This window comes from Orcinus orca, chromosome 5 (assembly GCF_937001465.1).
Source record: "Orcinus orca chromosome 5, mOrcOrc1.1, whole genome shotgun sequence".
NCBI classification, from domain to species: Eukaryota; Metazoa; Chordata; class Mammalia; order Artiodactyla; family Delphinidae; genus Orcinus; species Orcinus orca.
Genome location: NC_064563.1, coordinates 41,315,404 through 41,339,048, shown reverse-complemented (window position 1 = coordinate 41,339,048; position 23,645 = coordinate 41,315,404). Strand labels below are relative to the sequence as shown.

The 23,645-nt window shown below is 41.9% G+C and overlaps 1 protein-coding gene and 1 pseudogene across 3 annotated transcripts in view; one reads left to right on the top strand and one right to left on the bottom strand.

Moving 5' to 3' along the window:
* Positions 1-23,645, bottom strand: part of KCNAB1 (potassium voltage-gated channel subfamily A regulatory beta subunit 1) — a 427,972-nt gene that overhangs the window by 63,346 nt on the left and 340,981 nt on the right. For all 3 annotated transcript variants that reach the window (XM_004281819.4, XM_004281821.2, XM_049709722.1), the window contains exons 3-7: positions 14,538-14,575; positions 10,273-10,352; positions 8,069-8,113; positions 4,455-4,499; positions 2,229-2,272 (exon numbers count right to left, since the gene is read on the bottom strand). In XM_004281819.4, coding sequence (XP_004281867.1) covers positions 2,229-2,272; positions 4,455-4,499; positions 8,069-8,113; positions 10,273-10,352; positions 14,538-14,575 — 252 coding nt within the window. The remainder of the gene's footprint in view (positions 1-2,228; positions 2,273-4,454; positions 4,500-8,068; positions 8,114-10,272; positions 10,353-14,537; positions 14,576-23,645) is intronic.
* On the top strand, positions 18,613-19,906 carry LOC101272395 (G2/mitotic-specific cyclin-B1-like; annotated as a pseudogene).

Here is a 23,645-nt window from a genome sequence, read left to right as displayed (position 1 = left end):
ATGTGGCTTGAAGAAAACTGACTTAAAACGGAGAGTTCTGAAATTATGCATACACACTGGTAAATATTAAAGCAATAGAGATTCAGTGAAAAGCACAGTAGCACAACTTCTCCATTCTTTTTCTCATCAATTTTTCTATTTCTCTGTTGATAGCTAGTGTAAATCACTTTCTGAATCTCTTTTTGAATCAATTAGATCAAAAAGAAAAGAAAAGAAAAACAAGAACTTTCTAGGCAGCACACTGCCGCCATGTTTGTTCAGCTTGGTACACAAGCCAAAGACTTTGATTTTTTCTGTTTGACAAACTTTGTGGTAGATGACAAAAGTCATGGGGCAAATGCTAGAGCAGGAATGGTAACAGTTTGGGGAGGCAGGCTGGGTTTGACTGTACAATGTCAAACTGGATACTATGAACTGAGGAGGGATTTTGTTTGGGTAAGGAATTTGCAAGCTTTCTCAAGAGCTAGAATGTGGTCATTCATTGTGGCAGCCTCAGAATATTACTTACTTAGTGTCCTTATCCATAGGAAGAAGACTGGTAGTTACACTATTAAGAACGATGATGATGGTGACGATGACAAAAATAACATTTATTAAGTGCTTATTATATGACAGACACTGTGCTCAATGTGAACAATCTAAGTTCAATCCCTGAATAGTAACCTTGTGAGGTAGGATATTGATAGCCCATCTCAGAGTCCAGGAGATGAGGATGAGTGAGGTTAAGTAACTTGCACAAAGTCCCCCAGCTCATAAATGACAAGAGTTGGAACTTGAACCAATGTTTTTCTGATTTCAAAGCCCAGAAGCCTACAAATATACTAAAAAACAGCTAGTGATTAATACATACATTTTTGTATTTATAAGTAAGTGTGTATAGGTAGATAGATAAGTCAGTGACACTACAGGGAAAAGTAGGGAAGGCTATGCACTGTATTGTCAAACTGTGGAATGAGATGAGGTGACCAAAGGGAGGAATTTACTTCTTTAACTATATTTATTTTGAAAGTAGTGGGATTAGAGTACATCTTATGTTTTGGGTGACTCTGGTATTTCATAAATGAAATTAGTTTTAAAATGGAGAAGAATCATTTGTCTCAATGATTAATTATGAATCTGAAGTTATAAAAATCTTGAATTTTTATGGAATTGTTCATGAACTAGTGTAAAGATGTTAGAAACATATGGCGGCCCCTTTTAACATTTTTCCTTTATTGCAAAATGTAGAAGCATAAAATTTTTGTAATATATAGACAAGCAAGAAATAAATAAAAAATTCCTCACAATTCTCATAATCCTCACAGTAGAGTACCAGTACTCTACTACATAATAGATCTTGGAGACTGTATTATTTCTTGTTTGTTTTTAAATGATACCATTTTTGAGTACCATTGCAAAAGCAATGGCACTGTGAATCAATTACCTAGTAGTAACTTTCCACCAGTTTCTTTTAATGCATAGATGCTCTTTTTAAAAAAGCATAGTAGTCTTAACGTATGTCCACATAAAAACTTGTACACAGATGTTCAAAGCAGCATTATTCATGATGGTCAAAAAGTGAAAACTCAAATGTCCATCGACTGATGATTGGATAAACAAACTGTGGTATGCTCATACAATGGAATTTTATTTGGCAACAAAAAGGAATGAAGTACTGATACATGCTACAACATGGATGAACTTTATGCTAAGTGAAAGAAGCCAGTCACAAAATATTACATATTGTATGATCTCATGTGTATGAAATGAGACAAAAGTAAATTAGTGGTTGCTTGGCTGTGGGTAAGGAGGGGATAAGAAGTGACTCTTAGTAGGTACAAGGTTTCTTTTTGGGGAGATGAAGGTGTTTTAAAATCAAATTATGATGATGAGTGCACACTCTGTAATTATTCTCAGAACCAATAAATTGTATATTTTAAATGGGTAAACTTTTATGGTATATAAATTATATCTCAATAAAGTTTTAAAAAAATCTTACAAAAGTGCTTTATTAACATTAGCATAGCTGTAAAAGAGAAGAGTTCTAGAGAATCCAGTCTTTTTGAGTTTTCATTTTCCCCTCTATATCACTACACTCCCCACACTCAACCCCAGGAAGAAACGTGGTTGACTGTGGTTCTTTTCATAGAGAATTTTTTCCCCCTTCCAATGTGGTTTGAACTTGTTTGGTTGATACCTTCCTTGAATCGGCAGCCCACAAACGAAGATAAAATGGAAGCAATACTCACCTTCAATAATATGTTTTCTTGACAAGCCTCTTTCCGTCTCAGCTCTGACAAGAAAAAGAAGCAAATGACTTTGAGTGGAGGTGTGCTTTTTAAAAAATCACTGTTTCAAAAGGACAGAATAATCATTCTAGACTGAATTGTTAATGGTATTCCCTGTTCTTAGCAAATTCTGCACCACTGCAGGCTGGGGAGAGAAGGCTGGTGGGCAGCACACCTAGTGGCTTTTCTTTGTAGACCCCAGGAGATAAACTAACCATCACTGTCATCATACCACGTAAATAACAACTCAGCTGTGCACAGCTTGTCCATATATAATTTGACACTTGACACATGGCTCAACCTTCCCACCTTGTTTTTAACCAATCCCAAGCCAAACAAAACAAAACAAAACAAAAGCTTGACGTAAGTTTGCGAGCTTACTATAAGATTGTCAGGCTACTGACAGCATTGGCTTTTCTGAGAAAGGAAGCAAATCTGAAAGTGACTTTTGACTTTCAAAAGAAATTAAACAACTATTTTCTTTTAAAAGGTGATGTACCGAGTCTTCCTTAGTTTCCCAAGAAGATGAATATTTAATGGACTTTTGCCTGCCCAGACCGTTCTCAGACTCTAGCCAATTAGAAAGAAATGTGGTCCTTGAGTTTTAAAGTACTGATGAAATACTTCTTTAACACCAATGCCTTTGGCAACCCCCTTTTTAAAAAATTTATTTATTTTATTTATTTTATTTTTGGCTGCGTCGGGTCTTCATTGCTGCATGCCGTCTTTCTCTAGTTGTGAGCAGGGGCTACTCTTTGTTGTGGTGTGCACGTTTCTCATTGTGGTAGCTTCTCTTGTTGCGGAGCATGGGCTCTAGGCATGCGGGCTTCAGTGGTTATGGCTCGCGGGCTCTAGAGCACAGGCTCAGTAGTTGTGGCGCACAGCGCACAGGCTTGGTTGCTCCACGGCATGTGGGATCTTAGACCAGGGATCGAACCTGTGTCCCCTGCATTGGCAGGTGGATTCTTAACTACTGCACCACCAGGGAAGTCCCAGCAACCCCCTTTTAAAACATAGTAGTTTATCATGTGCCTTTGGTGATTTTGTATTAAAAGTATATTAGATAATACTGTATGTAGTACTCTATTACATAATGGTTCTTTCAGACTGTCATATTTCCTGTTTATTTCTAAATCATAGGCCAGGTTTTGAGTACTACTAAATCACAGACAATAGCACCAGGCAATGGCACCATGAATCAGAGTATACACAATATAAACCTACGTTTCTCATATGCACCATGCGGCTTTATTTTCATATAGACTACAATAGGTATAAAAATCTAAGTTTCATACTTCTTTCTTCATATTTATCATAAACAAACCCAAAATCAGCATTAAAATATGAGTGTGTGTATACACATATACATTTTGATTGGAAGATTCCCCTTCAATTTTATCTTTAACGATTCCTTATAAATTACAGGGAAATAAATAAGGTTTTGTTTGTTTGTGTTTGTCTTTGTTTTTTGTTAGAACTCCATGGAGATCGTTGAGATTTCCATGAAAAAGAATAGGGAATAGTTTGCTGTTTTCTCACATGTTTGACAAAGAGGCCAGTCTTCTAAGTCCTGCTGAATAATATAAGTACCAGTTCAAATACCAGCAGGCCCATCAGAAGCCAATTCATCCTGTGAAATTTGTTCTGCATCCCACAACAGAGAGAGGACCACTCCTTTATTTGGCCTGACAGAGTGATACAGGCAGCTTCCTGTTATTCTTCGATGAAATGGTCCTTTTGATCAGCATTTTCAGAGCCCTCTGCAGAAATGATCAGAGACTTACACGTGGGGCCAGACAAGATATTTTTATCATCGTTTTCCGTAGAAGTCTCTGAGTTTTTGGCAGATTTGAGTAGCTTTTCTTCTGTGATGCTATGTGCTTATTTTCTTTTCCTGAAATTTGAACTCTATTTTGGAAATGGTTCTAAGTATGATGTTGGTATTTGAAAATCTCCATGAATCACTCAGTAACAAGTGACCACATGCTTTGCACTAAACTTCTTTGGGGGTATCTAGCTAAAATTGAATCCTAGGCTAATTGCTATTTCTTTCAAGTGAAAAAAAAAAAATCTTTCTTTCCAAACCAATTAATTTTAGTATGTTAGATGTAAAATGGTTGCCTAAAAGAATCAAAGCACGAACTACTAGTTGTTTCTTGTCAAGGAAATAAAAGGTGTTTAACTTACTTTCCACCCCAGTAGAGTTTGGTTGTTATGACCAGGCTGGACCTCCTGTATGTTAAACAAACACACAGAGAAATAGTAAGTGAATTGCTGGTTATAGTACTGAGTCATAGTATTATTATAGCACCAGAAAGAATTTATTGTACCTCACATTTTAAGAAATTGGTGAAGAGATAAATTTGTTCATTTATGTCATTGAAACCTAAGGACAAAGGGAAGCTGATGAGTGGGGACTTGAAGTCAGATCCAAGAGAAAGAGTTCTGAAGGGAAGGGAACTTTACTTGGAGGGGCCAGATAAGGAGGAGGAGGGCTGTGACAACACACAGGTGATTGGGTGGTAGTAAAGCAAAGGTGAGTGGTAGGCATGGAGAGTCAGAAAGGAAAGTGAGAAGAGTAAGTAAGAAGACTTAAAGCATGGACTGCATTAGGAACTCAAATAGACAGTCACCAACTAACACTCATCGAGCATCTGACATAGTGTTGATTGATCATGAACTCTCCTGGGGGTACATCCACCCTCTGCCAAGGACAATGGACCTTAGTGTCTCTGAGTTATGACTCTTTCCAACCAACTGGAAAGAGTCATGCAACCAATTGCATTCACAGGAAAGAACTGACTACATGGAAATACGAATAAATTTAGTCAATAAATAGGAATAAAATTTCTTTGAGTGTCTTATTAAATGGAAATGTTATTTTAGAAAAACAATCCTAAAAACCCTTAACTCAAAGTTTTACCACTTTATTCCTAAGGGAATGAAATGTGGGAATCTTGTCAGCAAATTCATTACTTCCTCAAAACCACACCCAAGGGCAGGAAATGCAATCACACCATTATGATTGTGGAATATGAATATGTCTTGAGAACTATAGTCATATAATTTAAAATTGGGAGGCAGATCTCAATGTAATTTACTTTCTCCAAGTATATAATTCAGTTGAACTGGTCGAGGAAAAAAAAAGGCATTTGAGATTCAAAGGTTAAGACCAAACTTCAGGAGTATTTGAAACAAGGCATTTATAATCCAGCTGTGGAGTCGATGCCTGGGGCCCTCAGATATAAAAGCCTAGCATGATTAATGATAACCAATGCGGAATGGCGGTGACAACTCTGACAACTTGGCTGCAACAAGAAAAATTTGTAGAAAATGTCAGTAACCCCATCCCCCTGAAGTTAATTCCCTGAAAAGTAATTTGAATCACTGTAACAGAAGGTCTACAAATATATGCATCTGGAGATTACACACCCCAAAAGGGCTGACGCACTTTCCAGGTTAATCCATCAGCCTCGTGATACGTAGTATAATAGCAATCTGCCACAGGGGAGCTGGGTCTCCTTCAGCAAACATTTTTAGAGCTTCAACACAAAGCTCTGGATGGAATCTGATTAAAAAATGAGTGCAGCCCTCTGGATTATTCAGAGCAATTGGGCCTGCCAAGGCCGCACATTTTTCCAAAATTAGGCTTTCTGTAAAATGTTTGGCCTCTATGGACGTGCACACTAATATTTATGTTCAAATAGCAAGAGTAGACAACAACCTGATGAATCATCACTGACCTCACGGAGGCATCTAGAGCAAGTCTTCTGAGTGGGTGAAGAATGATATTGTGAATATTTCATATTGATATAGCACAGCTTTCAATATTCTTTTGTCCACCTTATCTCACTTTATCAGCACAACACTCCATGAACAGTTATGCCATCCATTTTATAGGTGGGGAAAGTGAGGCTCAGAAAAGAGAAGTAACTTGCCCTGGACAACACACCTAGCAAGCGGTGGTCTTGGGACAAGTAGGCAAGGATGCTGGCTGAAACTGCTTTTGTAGCCTCCATGCTGTGATGTTATGGTTTATCTTTTCAGCAATCTCGGGTGGGCAGCTGTGAACTGATATGACCTGATATCAATTTTCTGTAGCATGGGGATAGCTTGAGTTTTTATTTGCAAGACAGAAAGGCAGTTTGTGAAAGATGCATGTTAATCTATTTTCTACAAAACGTGTAGAAGAAGCTTTGCAAAGTATGGTGAGTGATGAGTAGACATTCTCTGGATGCAGAGGGGAAGAGAACTACAGCACCGAAGTTTCCCCTTCATCCTCAGGTGTACTCTGGCAGCTGACACCTCGCTGTTGATTTCACTGGACATTAGTGGACTCATCTCCAAGGTCTCTGTTATAGGTTGAATTGTGTCCCCCGCAAAAGGTATGTTGAAATCCTATCCCCCAGTACCTCAGAACGTGAGATTATTTGGAAATAGGGTCATTGCAGATGTAATTAGTTAAATTAAGATGAGGTGATACTGGAGTAAGGTGGGCCCTTTATCCAATATGACTGGTGTCTTTATAAGAAGCCGCACAGAAACACGAGGGGAGAATGCCATATGAAGCCAGAGGCAGAGGTTGAAGAGCTGCAGTTGTAAGCCACAGAATGCCAATGATGGCCAGCAACCCCAGAAGCTAGGAAGAGGCAAAGAAGGATTCAGAAAGAGCATGCCCTTGCCCAAATATTCATTTTGTACTTTTGGACCCCAGAACAGAGCGAATAAATTACTGTTGTTTTAAGCCACCCAGTGTGTAGCATATTGTTACAGCAGCCCTGAGAAAGGGATACAGTCCTATCTGAGCAGCGATGGATGAGCCAACATTCTGAGTAGGAAGGTGACTCAGGCAAGGTGGAGGACTGGGTGGGGATGTGAATATTTTTCCGTATTTAAGGTTGAATACAATATTCTTTTCACACTCTTACAGTCCCTGGAGTAGGGAAAGAGGAGAGGGAGAGGGAGAAAGAGGTCACCAAAGTTTATTTGTTCATATCGCCATACACTTCTGGGTCTCCATTTCCACTCGTCCTATAGAATGGTTATTTATTTGGCCGTCAGCAGATCTTATACCAGAGCAGAAGAAGACTCCAGATTTGTCCTGTGGCCTTGGCTGGACTCGGCCTGATCCTGTACTCATGCTGGGGGAGAAGCAGCTATTGGTGCTGACAGGTGTAGTGAGATGGAGGGGGTTGGCTCCCCACCCCGCCACCACTATTGCATCACTCGTTACTACTTGCTTTGGCTCCAGAAGGTGATGGGATGCAACAGGACCCCTCAAGGATAGCAGATGAAGCACTTTCCTGCAGGGCTCCCAGCCCACAGGAGAGATGCTGGCTAATTGTGTTCAGAAAAGAAAGCTTTGGGATATTTATCCCAAGGGTTTCTTGTTTCATCATTTCTTTGCATCCAGAGTTGTTAATAAAATGAACAATGAACATAAGTATGTGTGTAGAGATAATAAGTTTTCTGTCAGCTGGCTTCCTTCACCAGATTACCACAAATGGCAGTCAGAAACCATGAAAATGCCACTTTCTTTTACGCACAAATATCTCATGAACATTCTCTGCTCAACCCATGGTAATTCATTGTGATCAATGACAAGTCAATTACTTTTGAAGCACAAGTAATGAGCTCGCTAATATTTATTTTCAAGGCGCTGTAAATCATTTCTTTACTAAGAATTGACTTTTTTTGACAGCCTTTTGGTCAGCTGTCATGCAATTTTATTTTCTCTTCTCTGGTACAAAATAACAACAGTCTTTTTAAAGGCAAGTAAATGATTACGGTGAATGCATTACCTCCAGCCTTTCTTCTTGATAATGCTCCCCAGAATCACTTCCGCCCTGAAGAGGAAACAGATAATGTCTTAGGATACAGTGTCCTGGAAACGCAAGAGTCAATCCAAAACACCAGATCCCCTCCTTGTTTGAACTCTCAGTGCCTACATGTCCCGAAAATAGAAGCTGCTCTCGGCTGGTAGCAGTTTCCACTGTTTCTGCTTGTGCCTGCGGAATCCTGCTCCTGGAGCATTCCAGAAGCACCTGCCAAATCCTGACACACTGGCAGGAGACCGCCTGCAGTCCTGATACTAGGAAACAGCAGAGTCACTTGGCAGTTTGGTGTTTTTGAACCAATGATCCCATATATAACTGTCCTCTTTGGCGGTATCCAAAGGGAGTCAAGGGTTTCTTTCTAATGGCTGTGGTCTCCGATTGTGACTGGGGAGGACAATGAGACCTCATGCTTTTCAGACAGAAAATACTGACTCCAGGCGATCGTGCAGGGTAAAAGAACCTATGTGTGGCTTTAGATGTCCCAAAGCCAGGATTGTAGATGCAGCAGCCCACAAAGAGAATGTCCTGGATTCCAGTGACAAGCGTTGTCATAGGAGAAGGATATAAGAAGTCGTAGGGAAGTGTCCTTCCTGCCGCTGACTCCGGTCGTGGAGAGTTATACTGAAGACACCCTCACCATCCTCTCCCCCTCCACCTACCCCAGCTGGGACCCAAGCTTAAGGAGACCAAAACTTCCTTCTAGGTTCCTCCCAGCCAGACCAACATTGTAAGAAGTAGGTGGGCTCTCAGGCTTTGTGAATGGTGACATCAATATAATCAGCACTTTATCCATTAGCATCTGTCTCTGTTGGAGTGTACAGCCTGGCAATAAACCATGAGGTGGGTTAGCTGCGGGGTATGCCCCAAGTAGTTACGTGTTGAATGTTACTTCTGGGTTCTTCCCCCAGACTCTCTTGCAACCTTGCATTTCACAGTGGGAACCTATCTCATTACACAAGGACAATCAATCAATAATTAATCAGGACCGATTATCCTGTACAACAGGAATACAAACATAGCTCTAAAAGACTTGTTAATCACTCCCCCTTTTTCAGCCTTAGGCCCACTTGGTAACAAGCAGGATTTAACAAAAGAAGAAAACGCTGAGATAGGGTAGGATGTGGAAAGGAACAAGGCCTCGTCAATTGTATTTTCTCTCCTTGGACTCAATAGAAAACATCAAGGATGTGGGCTCTGAACCTCCCTGATGGTCCTTAAACATAGACATGCCCTTGAAAAGGAGGAAACCCAGGCTAGGAAAATGCACTTTTATCAAGCAGTGATGAACCTGATACAGCAGTCTGACTGTTACTCTTACCTGGAAGCAGGGGAATTAGGCGTACAGGTGATTACACTCCTCAGCCCTGTTAGAAAATTGCAGAGCTGCTCAAGCAGCTGTCCAGATGTTTAGCTTCTTTCCTGCATCCACGTTCATAGCAGGAGGCCAAGGCGTTCCACTGCTGTTGAATGTGCTTATTGTGCAGGAACAGAGGGCATGGACCTTGAAGGCACAGCACCCGTGTGTTCTGACTTAGCAGTGAGCCCTATCCCAGAGCCCCAGACCTGCTCTCAGGTCCATAGAAGGTTATCGCTAGTTGCGACTTCTCCAGCAGAAGAAGCAAGGCCTCTTTGCAGCGCTCTCTGTCCTTAGAATGGGGTCTGAAATGTCCTCTTATAAAAGATATTGGGTTTCTTGGCATCTTTGGGAGTCCCTCCTTTAATCTCTGATTTACCTGTAATGCCCAGTGGAGGGACAGGCCTGCTTCCCTGCAGAGAGGATGTGTCCATTTCCCTTGGGGTTGAGGAACTACAAGGTGTGGTTATGAAATTATGAGACTAGCTTTGGAACACCACGCTGGAATCTGCTCACTTATGTTAATTACATTCAGCTAATATTTATAGATCTCCACTGCCACCACTCTGATCTCAACCACCTCTGCCCCTCGTGTGGCAATTGCTTCCAGTCCATTCTTCATATAGGGACCAGAGGTAGGCAGAGGGGCCCAGAGATGGTCAATAGCCCCAATTCTGGTGATGGTGGGAGAGGGAGAGAGAAAAGCAGCGGCATCAACATGTGTGGGGAGGACAGACCCTTGTCAGCAATGGTCTGGGCAGAGTCTCTTGGTTCTAGAAATGACACCTGAGAGACACATCAGGCACTGACTTACTTTCCAGCGGCGTAGACCTCAGCCGTATCAAAGAGATTCACTCCACTCTCGTAGGCAATTGTCATCAGCCGTTCAGCAACCTGCAAGAGGATGCACAGGTCACGGGGAGGGGGAAGGGTAAGCTGGGATGAAGTGAGAGAGTGGCATGGACATATATACACTACCAAATGTAAAACAGATGGCTAGTGGGAAGCAGCCGCACAGCACGGGGAGATCAGCTCGGTGCTTTGTGACCACCTAGAGGGGTGGGATAGGGAGGGTGGGAGGGAGGGAGACGCAAAAGGGAGGAGATGTAGGGATATATGTATACCTATAGCTGATTCACTTTGTTATACAGTAGAAACTAACACAACATTGTAAAGCAATTATACTCCAATAAAGATGTTAAAGGAAAAAAAGGTCAGTCATAAAAGCCAAATACTTTCTAAAGCTGGGAAGCAACTTGGAATCCTCTAGTGGTCTTTATGAACATGGAAATTTCACCGACCATTCTTGTTTTTCTCAGTTATATTAAAGAAAGAAAGAAGAAAGAAGATTCAACCGGCCTGAATAGGGTAAAAGTACCCCTTCCCTCAGACCTATACTGGGCACTGAGGGATTTCCTTCAGCACTGGGATAAGTCAGCCACCAGGAACACAGTGAGATGGAGAGACTTGTGTTTCTCACTCTGCTTGGAAGACGTGGTTTGACAACATGCTCTGTGGCACTGCGATCTCACTGACCAAGAGGGTCATTTATATCCCTGGTGACTTCATTTCTTTTCTTTCTCTTTTCCCCAAGCCGACAGGTTCTGGTAGCTGGGTGACTCCTGACCTAAAAGTTTGTAACATTTTTCCCTGGAGGCTTAGCAGACTGTACTGATGAACCAAAAGTTACATGGAGCTGGGACTGTTGGAAAACTCCCGCCACGCACAGCTCAGCATCACCACAGGCACCATCACAGAACGACCACTAGCCGCACTGACACTACATGGAGAGGAGGGGGTGAGTGCACCAGTGCCTCACAGGTCAGCCTAAGACCTCCAAGCTCCTTGTTCCTTCCTTCATGCTGCTGAACACGAGTGGCAAGTGCAACAGAAGAGCACAGGGAATAGCTATAAACCACACCTTGAGGGATGGCGCTGGAGGGACAGCGATAACACTGGAGAAAGGACATTTTTTTCATTTTGCTGATAGACTTATTAGTCAACTGAAAAATTACACACCTCACAAATATTTGAAATTGATTTTTCCATTATGTTTTTCATTGTGGGCTAAAGGTGCTTCATCAGCATTTCCAAGATAAACTCTTTTCCTGTTGTTTTTTAAATTGGCATACCAAGAAAATTGTCAGGCTAGCACAATGGACTCCATGCAAATCCTTTAGAATAACAGCAGCAAAAATGTTCTTACTGCTTTAAATTTGCTACCGTTATGACATTTCTCCTAAGTAGAAGTTAAAAGTTAAGAACAGTATAGTTTTTCCATCATGACTGCCATATACATATATTTTTAATTTTTTAAATATTTTTGGCTGCCCCGTGCAGTATGTGGGATCCTAGTTCCCTGACCAGGGATCGATCCCATGCCCCACGCAGTGGAAGCATGGAGTCTTAACCACTGGACCACCAGGGAAGCCCCTATATTTTAGAAATTATTTTGCTTGCTTGTATTGTGTATCATCCTTGTGTTATGTCACATGACATACTAGTAGATTATGATTGGGAAATGTTTATAATAAATCTTATCTAGGGAGAAATTTTAAGATAAGACGGAGAATTCTGAATGGAGAATTGGACTAAATGATTGCTGAGATGTTTCCCAATCATGGGATTTGAAGATCCGAATGTGGAATAATGAAAAGAAATCACTGAACTAAGTCAGAGGATCAGTGTCTGGCCTTGAGTGTATCACTTACTAGATATATAAACATGGGCAAATCATTTGACCTCTCTGTGTTTTAGTTTCTTTATCTGCAAAACGAGGATGATTCTGTTCAGGCCCCCTAGGGAGCCCACAGGTCTCAGGGGAAGCTGACCTTACCTCCCTCTAAGGGGGGCCTGGTGGGCCTGGCATGGTTCAGGGAAGGTCATGTGACACATCTGGGCCAATGAGATGTGAGAGGAGATTGGCTGAGGACTTCTGGGAACACTTGCTTGCAGAGTTTCTAGAAGCGACACTCTTTCCCTGGAGTTACTATTCTAACTGAGGTCTAGAATTCCTGCTGCTACCTGAGGATGAAGTTGATATACAAAGGAACACAGGGTCAGGAGAATCACTAGGAAATGGAGTGGAGGCTCTGAATGAGTCAACCTGGAAGCCTGCTCTATCTCTGCACTTCTAATTTAAAAGTAAAAATATTTTTTCCCTTATTGGTTAAGCCAATTTCAGTTGAGTTTACTGTTACCTGCAAATGAAGGAAGCTTAACTATGTCACAGATGAGAAAACATAAATAAAACTCTGAAAATTAAGTGCTATAAGATGGTAATATACTCTTATCATTATTTTAAAGTATTATAATTCGCGTGAGTAACATCTATCTTGGTTTTATGATGAAGCCAAATCATCTTTGGGAGGTACCTCACAGTTATCTAGTTTCCAGTTTGAATCCTTTCGATAATATTCCTGCCAAGTGGCTATTCAATAAATGGTTGAACTCTCCCAATAATGGGGACATCACCACCTCCCAAGGTGGCACTAATGATTATGTCACTCAGCACATTACGGTGCGCTCATCCCGGGATCCAATATTTGTATCTGCTTTGTGCCTACGTTGCCACATGGAAATAGTTGAGCTCCATCAATTCAACCATGGGTGTGACTGTGGTCTGGCTGTGCCTTCATTCCTCCTTGCTGGCAGTCTCTCTGCCGGGCCCTGGGGGGAAGCCACAGCTGCTCTTGGGAAGGACAATCGCTATTTGGTCTGCGTTTGAGGTGAGAGCCTCTGCAGTCATTCACAACAGCTTTATTGTGTAGTTTTTAGAATCATAATTTTGAAATGATTTATTTCAGAGGCCAGCCCTGTATACTCTGACCTGGGCAAGCTGGGCTCACTGCAGCAGGGAGCAGACACTGTCAAGGGGAGAGCAAAGATGAAGGGGGAAATAATATGCTTATAGTTGATCCTTCTGCTCTGAAAGGGAAGATGTATTTGTCTTTCTCTGCTCCAAAAACCATACCAGGCAGTAAAAGGTTATGCACATGCTAGATACAGGGGATTATTAACTTTAGGCCTCCTTTCTTCCTTGTCATTTATTGTGCATCTGATTAAAGTCTGCAGCCATTGCTTTGGTATCTGTGGATCTGCCTCTGTGCCTCCTCAACTCACCCTTCCTGATGCCAGTCAGAGGGCCCTGGAGTGGAGCCTGTGATGACCACCCTGGTCCTCCTTCAGCGCTCAAGGACTTATTCCCCCAGCTCGTAGGAATGCTGCCATCAGAAGGCACCTGGCTAAAGCGAGTCACCTACCCCAAGGTCAGACCTGCCTCCCAGGGCTGCCTCTATCCAACGACTGGTCATACAAGGGATATAAACACTCAACTCCCCTTGCCCCAACTTGGGACAAACCTGCAGGTCCATCTGAGCTTCAGAGCTCCCCATGGGGTCAGCTGAGGTCATTGCTGAGACTGCATCATGACCCAACTTCCTGATAACTGTTCTGCATGCTAATTTCCACCAGAGGTCTGCTTCCCAAGGACTCCCCTCTGCAACAAGCTCTCTGTGGTAACCTATGCCCAATACTGGGAACAGAAATTCAGACAGATAAAAATATGCAGATAAGACTCCTCCCTAGGGCTTCCCTGGTGGCGCAGTGGTTGAGAGTCCGCCTGCCGATGCAGGGGACACGGGTTCATGCCCCGGTCCGGGAAGATCCCACATGTCGCGGAGCGGCTAGGCCCGTGAGCCGTGGCCGCTAAGCCTGCACGTCCGGAGCCTGTGCTCCGCAACGGGAGAGGCCACAACAGTGAGAGGCCCGCGTACCGCAAAAAAAAAAAAAAAAAAAAAAAAGACTCCTCCCTATGGACCTATTAAATAACATGGTGACCTTGCGAGTTGTGGAAAAGACCCTTTATCTCCCCAAGCATCTCCTTAGGAATGATAGTAAGAACTATGTTTATAAAGGGGAAACAAGATAAAATGGAAAATAATCTTTAAGTCAGTCTTAGCCATTTCCTGTGACTAAACTATTATCCTTGTAAAATGCCAGAATCCCAGGAACTGTATTGTAAAATAGTTTGCTCTGCACTTTCTCCAATCAGCATAATGGAAGCCAAAAGTAACTCACCTCATCTGAAATTTGACCTCCAAATGTCACCCATGTTCCTGGAAAAGAATAAATATTTGCATGTTATTCTTAATCATTTTTCTAATATTGCCCATTAAGGGAAACACTTTTCCTTACATCAGGGCTACTTCAGTAGGTTGCTCATGAAGGTACTTGGATGAGCGGCACTTGGGGGCTGAAGTCCTGCCCATCCTCCTCCTGTCGCTGAGTTCCCCAACAGGGATCTGTATTCCTCTGCATCCCTCTGGATGCCTTTTCTTCATTCAAAGGCCCAGTATATGCTAATGGCAGCCCTGTCTACTAAATTCTTTTTCTTCTGACGTAGGACCATGTATGCTGCTGTGCAGGAAGCCCCAAGCCCACTTTGGTGCACACCTATTCTTGCTCCAGCTTAGCTAAGAAGTTATCAGTTCTGAAAGTGAAGGTAAGACCTTGGGTCACATTTCTCCCTTTCTTTGCCTCCAGTGAGGGACTCTATTTTGTGTTCTCTATTCCCTTTCAAAAGGAACCCTCTCAGGGGTCCTTCCAGTCCCCACTTCCAAGCCCCAGGAGATGACACTTAAGCATCTTCTCTCTTATGACCTGCTACTCCAGAATGGAAATTGCCATCGGTTTTGGGGTGGGGTAGAGGCAGTAGCCAGCATGACGTTTGGGAAGGCAAGGAGGAGAGGCATAACCAGTAGCCAAAGATTTGCATCTGTAAAACAAGAGGGAAGCACTGAGTGGGCTGTTTCCACTCCAGTCTATAGTCACCTCATTCGTATTCATAATTCTCTCCAGGCAAAGACACTGCACCCAGGTGCTCAGGACAGTGAGGTGACTGCCCCAGCTCCTCTGTCTCAGGAGCTCACAGTTGACAATACTATCAACAAATGCTATGATGGAGGCAAACACAAGGCAGGAAGGGAGGGAGTGCTCTACTCAGACTAGAGGTGGCCCTCAGGAAAGACTTCCCAGAAGAGGTGACACTTTGGTTGAGTTGCAAAGGAAGGAGCTGAATGAAGAGGGGAGGGACAGGCATTCCAGGTCCAGGTAAGAGCATGGGCAAGGCAAGTAGAAAACTTGAGTGGGCTGATGAGCCACGGCGTGGGCTGCTGCTCTGAGGAGTGAAACATGATGTGGAGAGGGAGGGGTGGCAGGAGGTGGCTGGGCACCGTTCGTGTTTGTGGGGGTAACGAAGAGATATGGTTGGAAACTTACGTTTTGTGGTGTGTAACAACAGGATAGCTACTGTTTATGGAACATCTTCCAAATGCCAACAGTACACTGAGAAACGTGTATAAGACGTTTCATCTCTAATAATTTTGACAAACTTACAAGGCAATTTTATTATCCCAATTTCCAGATGAGGACTCTAACATCAACCAACCTAATAAGTGATACACTCAGGATTCCCACACATGCTGGGCTTCCTTTCCACAGCATTTTGCTGCCTCATCAGTAAGCTTCCAAATTAATTATGGCACTTGGATTCATATTCCATAGAAGCATGCTGATGTAACTGTACCTGTTTTCTTCTCAGTTCTCAGGGACTACACAGACGTAGAATATAGGTTATTTTACTGTCACACTCTACACCCCCAGAGGTTGAAAATGGGTGGCTTACAGATTGCACTCAGCTTGCAGACTTGTTTTGCCTGGCAAGAACAATGTTGACCCACTTGATATTTTAATAAACTTGGAATAAGTTACCAACATTTTGATAACTTAAGAGATTAATCTCCTTAATCTTAGTAGATATTTCTTTTAAAAGTCTGATTTCTAGCTTCTCTTAACAACAGAGGATCAGTGGCCCCACACGGCAGACATCCCCTAAATCTGAGGGGCAATGCCCTCTGTGGATGGGCTATACCCTCCCTGTTTAGTCAAAGGTCACACACTTTCCTTTGTATTTCCAACACTGAAATTAATTGGCAGTTGTTATTTAGTACCACGTGTTTACTGCTATTTTTCTTATTGTAAAATTTAGAGAAAAATGGACTTGTGCATCTCCTAAAAGACAAAGTTTAGTATTTCAAGAAAAAATAGGGGTGCACTTTTTTTTGGTGGATGTGAAGAATATCCAAACAAAAAATATTTACAACAGAAAAATTACAACTTAAGGCACTATAATTAAACAAGCCATGACTGGTATACAGAAAAGATGGGCGTTGGGAAACTTAATGGACTGAAGAAATGGCAGCATTTGTTTTGAATGAGAATAAAACAAATGATCTGCTGTGAAATGCAGTTCTCTATTAAGTGAAAAAATTGCCTCAGCATCTAAACCTTTTTACAGACAACACTTTTATAAAAGAGTTTCTTTTGAATGTAGCAGAAATTGTGTCCAGAGCATAAACAAGCACTTGCAAATGTTCATATAATCAGAAACATTGTCGCTCAGCATGTTAAAAATACGGCTGAGCGTTTCGCTGGTGGCACAGTGGTTGAGAATCTGCCTGCCAATGCAGGGGACACGGGTTCGAGCCCTGGTCTGGGAAGATCCCACATGCCACGGAACAACTAGGTCCGTGAGCCACAACTACTGAGCCTGCGCGTCTGGAGCCTGTGCTCTGCAACAAGAGAGACCGCGATAGTGAGAGGCCTGCGCACCGCGATGAAGAGTGGCCCCCGCTTGCCACAACTAGAGAAAGCCCTCGCACAGAAACGAAGACCCAACACAGCCAATAAATTAATTAATTAAAAAAAATACAGCTGAGAACTTTCAGGATAAGTTAAATTATTGGTGGCATCTTCTATTGCAGCAAATGAGCACACAGATATAAATAACAGCACACTGTTAGCTACATTTATCTGCGATGTTTTGAGAATCTTGGAGGGGTCAAAGAATTTTTGAACAAGAAGTCTCTGCAAGGCAACATTACTTTGTGATGAGAAGGGTCTCAGACCATTGGATATAGAAGGCACTGTTCCAAATTTTAAGTGTTACTACAGATCAGGTTCTCACAAAGGGTGGGGCTGACCTTGGACCCATCAAGTGACAGATCAGAGGTGACAGTATTTTGTAGGGGCACTATGCATAAATCCATTAATTTCCTCATTCATCAGAAATTGCTTTGGGCTAAAACGAAACAGGCCATGGATTCACTAATTAATATCATGAATCAGCTATTCTTCTACATCTTGGAGCAAAATCAGGTCAGTGTTTGCTTAATGAATTTGCTGGCTTACTTGTGCTGTGATGTTGGAGAGAATTTTTTTTAACTGTTCATGTCATCAAAGGAAATAGTCCCATTTCCACTTAGCAGCAAAGATTGGCTCAAAGTCCCAAGCTTCTTGCTGACATTATACCTCATCGACACCTTGTGAATATTTTTCTATTGGGGCATTCAGAAGTATTTGCACAAATGTCTCATTTGCTTCTCTCAGCACTGACAACGAAGTCTTTGGAAAATTCATTTGTTAAAGAATAATTTGGTTCATCTTCCAACATTGCAGTCAGTTTCCAGATATGAAAGTGGTAGCCTGAAATTTATTCTCTGAAATGGGGCTTTTGAATACAGGATTGCATGCTTTAGGAAAATAAACTGGTATTATTTAGCTTACCTTTCTTAATTGATTTTTGATAGTACAGACGCAGGGCTATGAAGTTATCAAACTGTACTACAAAATGGTATTGAAGACTATGACAACACTGAAAGCTGGGACTGTACACCCATCTTGGAGGAAATAATCTTCCTATCCACATTGGGAAGAGCTTATGTTTAGGAGCAGTTTTATTCCAAAATTAATCTGAAAAACTACTTACCAACCCCAGTTTACATATTTAAGGCTGCATACCATACATCACAGAGAAAACCACAGGGCCTGACTGACATTTTGGTACAGAAGAAAAGACACTAGGTTTCTGATGTCAGGTCAAAGCAGTAATGAATTATAAGGTAATGATAATAATAATAATAAATGCTTTTCTTTTTCAGCTTTAGATTAAAAGTTTAAATATAAAATAGAATATGGATATCAGTGCTGCGGAGGAATGGCTGTTGGCCTGTGGTGGGTTCAAGATCCCTGGCTGGTTGGGGTCTCCCGTGCTCTGCTTCTCCCCACTGAGCTACTGCCTGGTGCAGAGGAAGCCATGGCGCTCTGGATCACCAGGAACTGAACATTAATGCTGAAAATAACGTGAGGGTCAGTATGGCAGGCGCAAAGTGAGTGCCTGTGGCCACTGTTGCAGCCTCTAAGCCTGGGCTGAGGCCCAGAACAGCGCTTGGGGACATCGGTAACAGAGTCAGTAAAGAGCCACAGGCCAAACTGCCCCTGAAAAAGGAAGCAAAAACTCTAGCTGCTGGAAAAGTTATTGCTAAAAAACTACCAAAACCTCTGGAAAAGACACCTGTACCTGCGCTGAAGCCCCACCTGGAGCCGGATCTGGAGCCAGAGCCAGAACCCGAGCCTGTTAAAGAACAGAAACTTCCCCCTGAGCCTATTTTGGTTGATACTCCCTCTCCAAGCCCCATGGAAACACCTGGCTGTGCCCCTGCAGGAGAATATGTGTGTCAGGCTTTCTCTGATGTAATTCTTACAGCGAGTGATGTGGAGGCAGAAGATGGAGCGGATCCAAACCTTTGTAGTGAAGATGTAAAAGATATCTATGCTTATCTGAGACAACTGGAGGAAGAGCAAGCAGTCAGACCAAAATACCTACTGGGTCATGAAGTGACTGGAAACATGAGAGCCATCCTAATTGACTGGCTAGTGCAGGTTCAAATGAAATTCAGGTTACTCCAGGAGATCATGTACATGACTGTTTCCATTATTGATCGGTTCATGCAGGATAATTGTGTGCCCGAGAAGATGCTGCAGCTGGCTGGTGTCACTGCCATGTTTATTGCAAGCAAATATGAGGAAATGTACCCTCCAGAAATTGGTGACTTTGCCTTTGTGACTGACAACACTTACACTAAGTACCAAATCAGACAGATGGAAATGAATATTCTAAGAGCTTTAAATTTTAGTCTGGGTCGCCCTCTACCCCTGCGTTCCTTCGGAGAGCATCTAAGATTGGAGAGGTTGATGTTGAGCTACATACTTTGGCCAAGTATCTGATGGAACTAACTATGTTGAACTACCATATGGTGCACTTTCCTCCTTCTCAGATTGCAGTGGGAGCTTTTTGCTTAGCACTGAAAATTCTTGATAATGGTGAATGGACACCAACTCTACAGCATTACCTGTCATACACTGAAGAATCCCTTCTTGTTGTTATGCAACACCTGGCTAAGAATATAGTCATGGTGAATCGTGGGCTTACAAAGCACATGACTATCAAGAACAAGTATGCCGCGTCTAAGCACACTAAGATCAGCACTCTAGCACAGCTGAATTCTGCACTAGTTCAAGATTTAGCCAAGGCTGTGGCAAAGGTGTAACTGGCAAACTTTGGAATACTATAAAATCTGCAAATAAAATTGGCACCATGTGCCATCTGTACACATTATATGTTACATTTATTTACTTTTAATAAAGTTGTAGTCCTTTTTACTAAAAAAAAAGAGTATGGCTATCATATATATTTACATTAAGTTATATGCCTACACCATAATGTAGTAAAAATGAAGAGTTTGGTTCCTTTTGGGGATTTTGTCATTCTTCCATTCAGCTTACTTTGTTTAGGTAGGATACATCCCTGGCCCTTTAGACATTTGTTATTTATATATTTTTATAGTTACTTGTTTACAAACTTTATATCCTTTACTAGAGAGTAAGCTATCTGAGGGTTAGGGTTTTATTTAATTTATATTCTTACCTCCACAGCCCTAGAATGAAAGTGAGTCCTTAGTAGATGGTTGGTAATTATCTGGTTAAATTGAATTGAATTGGCTTTTTGACTATCATTAATGTACAAAATACTGGGATAGTTTCCCACCAAATAAACATTTATTTTGATTTATATAAACATGAAAAATACTCATCAGTAGTCTTCAGTTCTAGTCCCTATGAGATTGATGTGTTTCTCCTCATCCTCTGGTACCCACGCAGCAGTGCCCCCTCCTGGAGAAGGGCAGGTGGAAGGTCCTTCTCCCTGGCTGCAAGGCCTGGGGGTGGGGGGGTGAGGGCACAGTGTAGGCAGGGTCCACCGCCACCCATGAGGATGAGTTGCCACTTAAAAATGGGACATATTCCCTCAGGATGGAGAGGGATCAAGTGGCAGCCTTCCAGACAAGGGAACTCTGCTTGTACGATTTTATCTCTACTACCCCCCTCCACAAGATGTAAGGTGGTTTATTAATTAACACAATTCTCAAAAACCTTTGGTGGCAGTTTTCTTGATCGTTTTTCTCCCTCTAATGAGAACACGCCTGCTTGAGACATAGGAGGGCATATGATTATTTCACTGTGAAATCTCAAATTAGCGGGATGTCATTTAGAAGATCATTTTACTTAACTGACACTTGTTATTTCTAACCTTTTAAAAGCAGAGGGAGTATAAAGAGAACTTTGAACTGTTATTGTGTCTTCTGTTGAAACTCCTTCATGTACCAAGGAATATATGCTTTGAAAACCTCTGTTTGAGGCCCTTGGCATACACCTACCAGGGCATAGAAAATGATCGGTGAAACATAAAAAGAAAAAGAAAACTACCCTGACACACACACACACACACCTATCTTGGTTACTTAATTACCTTGGTGGTGGTTTACAGGGTAGCTGCTAAGCATAAGGAAACATGCATATCGTTTAAATGATCCCCTTGCCTGTATGAAGACATATTTAGATATTCAGAAGTAATAATGTTTGTGCAGGTAGGCTACCTCCCTGGCCCTTTAACATCTCACATCACCATAGTGCAATTATCAAAACCGGGAAATGAACACTAGTACAGTACTAGTTAACTAAACTACAGACTTTGTTTTGAATTTCATTGTCCTTTTTTTCTGTTCCAGGATCCTAGGCAGGACCCAACATTGCATTTCATGTTCACGTCTCCTTAGTGTCCTCTCATCTGTGACAGTCCTCAGTCTTTCCTTGTCTGACACTTTTGAAGAGCACTGATCAAGTACTTGATAGAATGTCCCTCAATTAGGGTTTGGATCATTTTAAGTTTATAGATTTGGTGACTTCTTTTTCTATACTGTATTTTGACTTGTTTATGTTTTGGATATATTTTTTATAACTATCAAGAAGGCAATATAAAAATGCAATTATAATATTTATTATGCCACAGTTAACTTTTCTTCATTCTTTTATTAAACAAGTATTTATCTGAGTCTACCATGTGCCAGGCCTTGTACTTAAATTATCAGGATACAACAGTGAGAAAATTATTTCTCCCCTCATGGAGCAGATTTAAGAGGAAAGACAAAATAATAAGAAATAATAAATAATAAGAAAAATAAGTTAAATACATAGTGTTTATTTATGAATGTTAATTTCATCAATAAATAAAATATAAAATGCAGTTGATTGATGAGTGTTAAAGAAAGTCATGTTTATAAGGTGGGCTACAGTAGGTAAAATGCCAGGGGATGGGGCTGAGATTTTAGATGGGGTGGCCAGATAAGGTTCACAATGAAAGTGGCTTTTGAGAAAAGACCCAAAGAAAGTAAAGGAGCTTGCCATGCAGTTACCTTGGGGAAGAACGTTTCAACGGGGAAAATGGGGAAAACAATGTGGAGGGGGCTTACTTGGCATGTTCAAGGTCAATGAGGAAGCCAGTGTGGCCAGAGAAGAGGAGGTCTGAGGGGTAATGGGGAACAGATTGTATGGGGTGATATCAATCATAAGAAGGACCTTGGAGAGGAGTTTTGAATAGAGAAGTGACACAGTCTGACACTCTCTGAAAAGGAACCTCTGCTGTGGTGTTGACGGCACACCTCTGAGGCTGAGGCTGAAGTGCCAGCACCAGTGAGGAGGCTGTGGTGGTAAATCCAGGTGAGACATGACAGTGGTTTGGTCTGAGGTGGCGGTAGTGAGGATGGTCAGAAGTGCTTGAGTTTCTGATAGATTTTGAAGGAGAGGCAATAAGATTTGCTGATTAAAAGGATGTAGGGTGTGAGAGAAGGTGAGACTTCAAGTACAACAACAAGGTCAGAACCAGGGGAGAATAGAGAGCCAATTCAACACACTTCACTCTGGATTTAACCATTTTTAAGTTTGGTAAATAGAGCACACATTGACTCCAGGTTAATGTAGTCAAGGCTGACCAAATGATCGAGAGGTATTTAATCTACTGGTGTTTAGAGTTATTCATCTGTTACGTCACTGAAGAATTTAAGGTTGGAGATTCAAACCCCAGATCTCAGTGAACTTAGACTACACACTGCACAAAATTAATGTGTTCACCATCTCATTTTAATAGAATTATTCCCAGAGAGAGGTAGAACTGGGGGTGGGAGCATCCCCGCAAATTTCATGGAAAGCAGGAAACAGAGTGTAGAGCATCCCCCCAATTTCCATGGAAAGCAGGAAACAGAGTGTAGCCCAAATCAGTGTTGACTTGGAGGACGAAGTGCTAAGCTGTTGGCCACTACCTGACAGCAGGGCCAGGGCATTCCTTGCACAGTCCAAGTGCACTGTGTGCACTTCCCCTCTTAGCTCTGGGCTGAGTCTTCTGAGAATGGAACCCTTCCCCATGACCTTATATCCAAACCCTACTTATTCCTCAGGACCCAGAACTTCAGCCTCAGAGTCTAGTGCTGCTGGACCAGTTCCTGAACACTTCCTCTCCTGTAGGTCTCTGTTCCATTAACTCTATGACCCTAGGGAAGTCTCAACTTCTTGATTTCAAGTTTCCTCACACACAAAATTAGGGACCTTAAGCTTCCTTCATCTCTATGATTTTGTGATTCTGTGGCTGGGCTTTGAAGGGTGAAGAACTCATACCATTCTACCACTTTGAACAAAGCATTATTACCACACCAACCATATCACATTGTAACTACATAATTTTTTTTTTCACATATGTCTTGTTCACCAGACTGCATCTCCTGAGGGGAGGGACCAGGTTTAATCTAAATCTTTAATTCTAGCCACTGAAGTGAAGCCTGGCACATAGTAGGTGTTTAATAATCATTCGCTGAATCAGTAAATAAACACTTTAAAAATTTGGGTGTCCAGGGACTTCCCCCTGGTAGTCCAGTGGTAAAGAATCCGCCTTCCAATGCAAGG